Source organism: Ruditapes philippinarum, unplaced genomic scaffold (assembly GCF_026571515.1).
Source record: "Ruditapes philippinarum isolate M1 unplaced genomic scaffold, ASM2657151v2 ctg12895_1_1_1_1, whole genome shotgun sequence".
In the NCBI taxonomy this organism is placed as follows: Eukaryota; Metazoa; Mollusca; class Bivalvia; order Venerida; family Veneridae; genus Ruditapes; species Ruditapes philippinarum.
In genome coordinates this window covers 24,657-34,505 of record NW_026859251.1, presented here as the reverse complement: position 1 = coordinate 34,505, position 9,849 = coordinate 24,657, and the positions used below count along the sequence as shown (strand labels likewise).

The following is a 9,849-nucleotide window of genomic DNA, read 5'->3' as shown; positions in this document are numbered from 1 at the left end:
CATCTACAAAATGTGGTTTAAAAAACATCTATCTATTGCATATTAATGAGAAATTAAAATTGAGCCGCGTCACAACAAAACCAACATTTTGGGTTTGCGACCAGCATGAATCCAGACCAGCCTGCGCTTACGCGCAGTCTGATCAGGACCCATGCTGTTCGCTTACAAACCCTATTACAAGTAGATAAACTGATAGCAAACAGCGTGGTTCCTGATCAGACTGTGCAGATGCGCAGGCTGGTCTGGATCCATGCTGGTCGCAAACCCATTATGTTGGTTTTGTCATAACACGGCTCATATTATGTTGTAGAAACAAATTTAGTGGACAATTTCGACATTTTCTTTTTCTCTTGGAATATTATCGTGCCTTCCTTTTTCTATCTCCAGATTGTAAATTGACAGTCTATTATGAGTCTAAATTTGGTTAAAATATTTGTAATGATTAGAATTGCTTGGTCATTTCAATAAGTACATTGATGCAAAGCTTAAATTTATACACTCATTGAGGATTTTTATTTCGTAACAAATAAGTACCTTAAAATATTTATACAGTTTTCATTTATCATCTGTTCTTTGAATTAATTTCAATTTCATTAGTATTTATACGTGTGTTTTTATTATATATTTCAGAAGTTAAAGATGGTCTCTTTGAATTCTACAAAACAAGACACAGTAAAATATTCCTGTCGCCTCTTTTTGAAGAGAAAGACACACCGTTGGCTTCTTTCTATATCAGACCGGAACTGAGCTCAATACTCTCAACATCGACGAGAAATGATGACAAAATAACAGTCAAATCGTTATCGGAGATATTCAAATTTGACAAAACGGAAAATCGAGAAATATATGTACTCGCTGATGCTGGTCTCGGAAAAACTGCATTTTCAAAGTATCTAGCTAATGTGTGGTGTCAAGCTCATTGCCCGGATAAAGACTTAAATGAACTTTTGTCAAAAGATGATATAGACTGTATGAAAGAATTTGATTACTTATTCCTTGTCTTATTGCGAGATTCGGACGATTTGTGTTCTATAGATGAGCTCATATTTGAAAAGATTGTTTCAAATTTGGGTCTAGAAGAAACGCTTTCCAAAGATATCTTGCTTAAAATTTTGAAGAATGAGAAATGTCTAATTATACTTGATGGACTAGATGAATGGAGTCACCCCGACAAGAAATGTTACAGATCGCCCCGATCGATCCCCCACAGGAATGACCAAAAGAAGTGTACAATACTGACCACCACGCGACCATGGAAATTAGGAGTTATGAACCTTAACTCCTGGGAAATGGGTAAAAAAGTAGAACTTACAAAACTAAGTAAAGACTCGGCAGATACACTTACAAGGAGAATAATACAAAGATGGAAGTCTCACCTGAATAAAGATGCATTAGATAGTGACGTCACACAGTTCATGGAAACAATCAATAAGGGAGAAAACGACGAGCTTGCCTTTGTGCCTCTACTTTTAATATATACAACCTGTTTATGGTGCGAGGGTGTTCAAATAGGAGATTCAAAATGTGATCTTTATATAAATATAGTCGAACTTCTTTTATCGAGAACGATTCAGATCCACGGGGAGCTTCAACAATCGCCGGAACTTTCTTCCAGTGACATCCCAGAATGCTTTGCTGAATATGATAACTGTACGAAATACTACTCACTCCTGATGCATATAGGGAAATTAGCTTATTATACATTATTCAATGAAACAAAAGAAAACACGCTGGTATTTGATGGATCAATTGCTAGAAAATATCTCACACAAGACATGATGGAATTCACCCTTCACTCAGGAATGTTGTCAGAAAGTACATCTAAAACAGCGAGAAAAAAGTTTAGTAAAGTATCGTTTTCTCACAAAACAGTGCAAGAATTCTTTGCCGCCATATTTATAAGTTCTCAAAGTGACGCTCAGAAAATTGTTGTAGAAAAATGTAGAAATGTTCAAGACATTCTGGACATGTCAAAAATTTGTGAATTTATAAGTAAAATGAATGCTGACCTGATGTGTGCAATATCAAATGATTTGATGTCTGTGATAAATGAAGACGAGAAAACACGCGACTATAGAACTAGGATACATTACAGTGACTCATTGTATAACATACAGAAAATGTTCATGTCGTGTTTACAAGAAATGCCTGAACGTGAAAATATTCAATTATGTTTACAAGATTTCTTCATTGACGGGGACACGGAGGTGCTCAATGCGCAGTTACAACGTTTATTAAAACAAAATAAAACCAACATAAAATCACTTTATATAGACATCAGAGATACTTCCAGCAGTTTACGTGAAATTATAGATTTATTCTCTCTCACAGATCTCAGTCATATACAGAAACTTCTCTATTATGGTGACAGGGAGAAGGAGGCTAAAATAAGTCGGATATTGTTTCCCAGTTTACAGTACGTTACTTTGTTTGGTGGAACATGGACAAATGATGAAGAAAATCTAAATGAAAACATGGCGCGATGTCAAAACTTACAATACTTAAATATTGGCGGCTTCACGTTATCTCACAAAATACTGGAAACAATTTTCAATTTTATCTCCGGTCAAAAATCAATGAAAGAGTTAACTTTGTATATGTTAGTCTGTAAAGAACATGGCCGCCATGATTGTAAGAGATGGAACTTGGACTTGTCTCAACATTCAACTCTATCAAAGTTAGACTTGTCGACGTTACCTGGGAGGCTACAATTAAATATATCAACACCGTCATTAGTTAATGTTACGTTGTGGAGTATCAATCTAGATGAAAGTTCATTGTTACTGTCACGTGACATGTTGAATATTGAACGTGTGGATTTGGAGGATATAAAAATGTCTGCAGGAAGTTTACAGAACTTTATTATCGTGCTAGAAAATCTGCCGCAGTCAGTTACAGTAGAGATGACAGACATTAAACCGGAAACAGAATATGACCGTGTTAGAGAAAATATTCGGAGATCACAAACTTTTCATGTGATACAAGAAGAAGATGAAGAGCATTTATTTGAGTTCAAAACAATAAAACCAAGCAAAGGATAGACACGGAAAAACATTGTGAAATAAACCTAATTATATTATTTCAATGATTTTAAATAAACAAAACAATATATAGATGGACACTTAGAAACAAAATGGCGGATCTTCAAACTTTGATTAGCTAGGACATACATGTACATGTACTTTCGTTTTCAATTAATAATTTAAGTGACACTTGTTTATAAATAAATACATATAATTATTAATAGAAATAATTCAAGGAAGTTTTTACGGAATTCAATGGATATAAAAGTTGGATTAAGATATGGCAATATTTGACAGGTAAGTGATTTTATATAGATTTTTGTTTTGTTTTGTTTTTTTGTTGTTTTTTTTTGTTTTAGATGCATACAGTATGTAAGAACTGAAATGGATTATTAACAGTGAACAATACTCTTATATTAACTTTTACTTGAAAATATATTTGATTTAAATAAATCAACTTTTTAATTAATATTTAGGATCTACCGTGATTTTTTTCCCAAAATCGATATTATTTTATCAAAATAAAGTATTTTTTAAACATAGGCTATATATATATACATAGGTGAACACAGGTTATTAATTAACTCTCTGTTATCTCCTATACATTTTATTAATTTAAAAAATAAGATTGTTCTTTTTTTTCTTATTTTCGGAAAGATTAAATTGTTCTCGTTAGATTTTTATCTTTTTGTAACGTTAAATGCCCAGACTCTTTTAATTATTGATTAATTAAGCGTCTCCTTTTAATAACATTAGATGCTGACCTGTCAACCAGTTTCCTTTAAACCATATAGTTAGCCCTAGGGTCTAAACTGACCCAGCCTGGTTGGGGGGGGGATAATTTTTTCATAATTAAAAAGTCATCTTTTCTTACTCAATAAAATTGAATACTTAAGCTAAGGTATTTTGCATAAGACATTGTCTTTAGTTTACCTGTACGAAATATGTTTAAATTATTAAAGTCCTTGGGTCAAATTGTTTGCACATGGGAGGGGGGGTCTTAAATATTTCTTAAATGTATATTGGTAAAATTTTAGATATTGTTCCCTTATACAATGAAGGTTTAATCTTAAATATTTGTCAAGAATCAATCAAGTTTGTTAAATTTTTATAAAAGACGGGGGGGGGGGGTCATGGATTTTTGATTTACGCATAAAACTTTAAAAATCTTAAGGGCCTTGAAGTTTAGGTGTTTTACATGAAACATTGTCCAGTGCTCCTCAAACAAGTTTATTATAAATAAATTATAGCTTGGGGGGGGGGGGGGGTGCAAAATTTCCCTAGTTTGCCAGGGGAGATAGATTGTCTTTATTTGTATGTATTAAAACCAAATAAAAATAATTCTCTAAAATCATAAAGGCTATTTAGCTAATAGATATTCTGAATGAAATTTAGTTTTGTGGACCACTATTAAGTTTTTATATGCCCGAAAGAATTTCAGGCATATTATGTTATACCCCATGGCGTCCGTCTGTCTGTCTATCCGTCCGTCTGTCTGAGCAAACATTTGATATTTATGAGCTTCATTCCGTAGTTAAATAAAGAACAAAAACTCATAAAATTCAAATTAAGAGCTATTTTTTTGTTTTTATGAGCTAATTTTGCTTATGGACGTTGTTTATGAGCTGATTTGCCTCATAAATATCAAAAGTTGGTACGTCCGTCCGTTAGTAATTTGGTTTCCGGAGCATAACTTAAGTTCCATATGGCCCACAATATTCAAACTTCATAGGATGGTTGTCCATATTGGGTAGAAGACCCCTAATTAATTTGGGGTCAAAAGGTCAAAGGTCAAGGTCACTATCGCCTTAAAACTGAAAACAGTTTCTGGAGCATAACTTAAGTTCCGTTTGGCCCACAGTGTTCAAACTTCATAGGATGATTGTCCATATTGGGTAGAAGACCCTGATTGATTTTGGGATCACAAGGTCAAAGGTCAAGGTCATTATAACTTTAAAACTGAAAACAGTTTCCGGAGCATAACTTATGTTCCATGGGGCCCACAATATTCAAACTTCATAGGATGATTGTCCATATTGGGTAGAAGACCCCTAATTATTTTGGGGTCACAAGGTCAAAGGTCAAGGTCATTACTTTAAAACTGAAAACAGTTTCTGGAGCATGACTTAAGGTCTATTTGGCCCACAATATTTAATCTTCACAGGATGATTGTCCATATTGGGTAGAAGACCCCTATTGATTTTGGGGTCACAAGGTCAAGGTCACTATTACTTTAAAACTGAAAACAGTTTCCAGAACATAACTCAATTTCTATATTACCTCAAAACAGTTTCTAGAGCATAACTTATGTTCCATTTGGCCTACAATATTTAAACTTTATAGGAGGATTGCTATTTGAAGGAGGTAATACTTTATTTAATTTATGTAATAATTCTTACAAATGCTTCATCCTTACTAAAAAAAAAAAAAAAACACTTTCGGGCATAAATTATAATGCTACGCCTAGCGGTGCTCTTGTTTCAAATTGTAGTCCCGAAGGTCTCAAATGAACCAGCCCCCAGGGTATTATAACTTTTATAATACATATGCATTTTTATAGTTAAGACGAAAATGATCAACTTCTATAAAACCATCTGAACTATTCGTATAAACTATTGTCTTGTGAATTCTAGCAAGTTCAAATTACAAATGTATAGAATCACTGCATGGTCGATATTGGCCCCACCCAACTCAATAAATTTACTTTATTGAGACTTGATGGTAATAGGTAATTTTTTCAGATATGTAAAAATTGTTTGAAAACCAGTTGTATCGTTGAAGCAGATGTCCCATTTGTGTTTAAATAATAAAATATTTTTGATAGATTGTTTACAGGGGTGTATCACGTTGGGGGCTAAGGATCTGACCCCCAAGCTTCTGTGCACCCAAATAGTCATGGATTTTCCTTAGATTCTAAATGTTAATTAACCTTTCCAAACAATCAATGCTATTTTAATACTTAGCAACCATTAAAGGGACTCCACTGAGGTTTTTTTGACATGATTGGTCTGGAAATATTTTTTCCAGATAAATGTACCATTTAATGTACGTTTAGACCACAAATCTTTGTGCAAAATTCAAGATCATTCACCAGAATAATTATTCATATTGTAAAAAATGACCTGAAATGAATAGCCTTTAAATGATTCTCACTCAAATCGGGCTAAGAAAAGCATAAAATACGATTTTGAATTTATTTCCAAGTAAATTTCTTTGCTATCTTTGCATATATGTCTGTTCAAAGTACCCTTCTGATTTATGTAAGAAATTCAAATGTTATGTTTTTAAGGCTTTTAAACCTCAGTGGAGTCCCTTTAACTTCTATATTCGCACGATATGGCCATTTATGTGTTGACGTGCCGTAAAATCCAAACAAACAAAACAAATTTAACTTCTATAGCAAATAATGACATAGATAACAACCATTTACTTTCCATAGCAACCACGGTTTTTAAAAGCAACCATTAACATTCCATAACAACAAGTGACTTTCATAGCAGCAATTGACATTCCATAGCAACCATTGATTTTTCATAGCAACCTAACAAATTTTGACTTTACTTAGCAACCATTGATTTTCATAGCAAAAAAAAAGAGAGAAAAAGCTGAGTGTTACAGGTCCCGCCATACGGTGACTTTTATCTTAAAAGTACAATATTTCAGATGCAAATATGATCTTTGCGATAATTATCAGTTTAAGATAAGAATCTGCTTTTCATTCATAAATTACAAAATTTATTGCTCCATGTCAGTTAGAGCCTTTATAATCAGGTGAGCGACATAAGGTTCATCATGACCCTCTTGTTCACAAACATTTAACTAGATTAGAATAAGACATTGTTCTGCAAAATTTCCTCATTAATAAGATACTTATTATGCGTTAATCTTGTGTCTTATTTCTCGTTTCAGCGGCCATGGATCAAAATTGTTGTGATGCAGAATCTCTTGTGACATTTTACAATATGGATTTGTGTAGTTACAGATTATTTTGAGCAATAAAAATACCATGTTCCTTTGTTGGCAAGGTAAGTCTAAATTATTTTTATGATTGACAGATCAATAATGACCAATAAAAATAGTGAAATAAAATATCAATGGACAATTGCTTCATTCAGCCAAATCATGAACATGATTTTTAGGGAAATGTTGAAAAATATTAAAATTTTACACCAAGTTTGTAAAATAAATAATAGAGAATCCCTAAAGAAAGCCCAACACGGCAAAATTGAAAATGTTGCAGGCTCGGTTTGATTGAGCCTGTTCATGGACGGTACTGGAAAGTGCAAGTTACCGTCCACGCCCCCTAGCACCGGCTTAAGCAGAATTCAACATTTAAACATGATATAGTAAAATTTGGAATTTAGAAACATCCGCAGATGTGTTCATACGGCGGTTATCATGTATTGTAAGCCGAGTTTCAATACCATCTGAGTTTAATACCTCTTAAGCAAAGTTTGTTACTATAGTTATCTTACGAAAGGTCCGTGGTTCTACTCGGATATCAGCTTAGGCCAAATAGTTAAATTAATTTAGCTTACAACAGGCATTGGTTCTACTCAGATGTCGGCTATTATGCCCAGATGGCTTTCAGCAGGCCTGAGGTTTATACTGTGATGTCATCGCATGCCCATATTTTTACTCAGTTGGCCAGCTGTACTCCGGTTAGTCGGTTGTACTCGTATATCAGCTCGTGCCTCTAAACCAAATATCAGCTTTTGTCAAATAGTTTAATTCATATTACTGACAGAAGGCTGTGGTTCTTAACTAAGATGTTAGCTCTTGCCTAAATGATTAAATTCAGTTTGGCTTACAGAGGTTTGTGGTTCTACTTGGAATTACCAGCTTATGCTTAAAAAATTCAATTCAGCTGGCTTGGGGAAGGTGTATTTTTCAATTAAGTTCCTTCACGGAAAGCCCGAGGTTCCCCTCTGAACTTGTCAGCTCATGCCTATATTATTCAATTAAGTTGGCTAACTCTTATCAGTGATATCAGGTTGTGCCTAAATTATTCAATTCAGTTTGCTTACAGATGGTCCGTAATTCTACTTAAATTCCAGCTAATATGCTTAAATAAGTCATTTCTGAAATAAGCTGTCCGGTGGAAGATGTTTTATTCAATTCAATTTGCTTACAGAAGGTCTGTGGTTCTACTCATATGTCAGTTCGAGGACTTATAATGATCCATATAATAAAGGGCAATTTCAATATATTATATTTCTATCACTTTATTGCAACTATTTTTACAAATGAAGGAGACTTATAGGCGATTGGGCTAGATGTATTATATATGTTATATAATTTGATTTATAAAAAATGTTCACACATGCCACTATAATAAATAAACTACTTAGTTACTTATGCGTATGGAATTTTATGATTTGCATTTACTTAGGTTCACCTTAACTGTGTGTGAATCATAAAACACATAAAATATATTATAAAACTTAATAAATCCTGCAATCTACACTGTTATATTTCGATTTTCACATTTATTCTTTATACTTTTTTTCTTCAGAAAATCAGCTCAAGTAAATCTACAACGACAATGATGATTATGCTTCTACTAGAGTCCAATATGAATTATACTTAACACCTGGTTCCTGGCTTTACAGAAACATATCCAAAAGAAAATTGTTTAAAAACAGTGCATCACCAATACCTTGTACAATCTTCTAGTTCCTTGCTGAAACAAAGACAGACCAGCAAAGTATTGCATCGTTTGTACTTAAACTTGTTTTCTTCAAGGAGAATTTACATCTGTAAAGAAAGTTCTTACCAAGGCCGCTGTCAAATATTTAAAAATATCCTTCTGAAAACTTGAACTACTCTCATACCTTTAGAAAACACAAATAAAACTTGTAAAAAACATTTGTAATTAAAGTGGATTGGTCTACAATGTGCACATTTTCCATAAGTGTTGATAACAAGACCACAATTAGACAATAAGATATGTGCATTTTTGATAGATTTTGGAAAAGTTTACCCTGAGTTCTAAAATGATTTAGTATGGGCACAATATATGTTGAATTATAACATTTTGTTCTAAAAAACTTTATTATATGTTATATATTTATATACCGTATCGGATCTAACACATACCTACAACACCCACATACAATTTTTTTGTGGTTTGCTTTTAAAATATCAAAGAAATTTTCTAACTACAGGGAATTTTAAAAAAAGTTTATTTAAGGTATTAAGATTCTTCCATTCTAGGACCAATTTTACTTTAAAGAAAGTAAAAAAATAAAATTTTTTTTTTGGGTTTTAATTTAAAATTTTAAATTTTGTTGTTTTCCCCTATTTTAGAGTGAAAAAAGGGAAAATATCACTTAAACCCAATGACAAAGCTTTGAAAAAAAAATCATTATATTATATGAACCATAATAATTTTGATGAGTTTAAGTTTGTTGATTTACTACTTTTTACGCTTACAAAAAGGGAAAGGAATTTTTAAAGTTGCAATATAACAACATTAAAAAGAGATAAAAGATCACTGAAAACTAATTTTGGCTACACGATTATCAGTTTTTTTCTTTGAAAAGTAATAGTTTATTATATTCATGAAATAAAATTAGGAAATCTACAAACTGTGATCTGGCATAGTGCATCAATGTTCAAAATATAGTTATAAGATAAATTGATAAAAGATAACTGAAAACTAAATTTGGCTATATTACAGTATCAGTTTTTACTTTAAAAAGTAACAATTCTATAGATTTGCAATGGGAATTGAGATTTTTTTCATTCAATCATGTCAAGGTCAAAAATCTACTGCTTATATTTGAAAAAAACTTTTTTAATTATGCACTGTTCAATTGCAATA

The 9,849-nt window shown here is 32.5% G+C and overlaps 1 protein-coding gene across 1 annotated transcript; it reads left to right on the top strand.

The window, feature by feature from the left end:
- Window positions 1–224: 224 nt before the first annotated feature.
- On the top strand, window positions 225–9,148 carry LOC132755793 (uncharacterized). The gene is made up of 3 exons (XM_060746713.1): window positions 225–3,320; window positions 6,933–7,048; window positions 8,539–9,148. The coding sequence occupies exon 1, from the start codon at window positions 972–974 to the stop codon at window positions 3,039–3,041; it is 2,070 nt and encodes a 689-aa protein (XP_060602696.1). The 5' UTR covers window positions 225–971; the 3' UTR covers window positions 3,042–3,320; window positions 6,933–7,048; window positions 8,539–9,148.
- The last annotated feature ends 701 nt before the right edge of the window (window positions 9,149–9,849 follow it).

Excerpts from the sequence above, each read along its gene's own strand:
- LOC132755793 (XM_060746713.1), top strand. The coding sequence starts at position 972 with ATGAAAGAATTTGATTACTTATTCCTTGTCTTATTGCGAGATTCGGAC.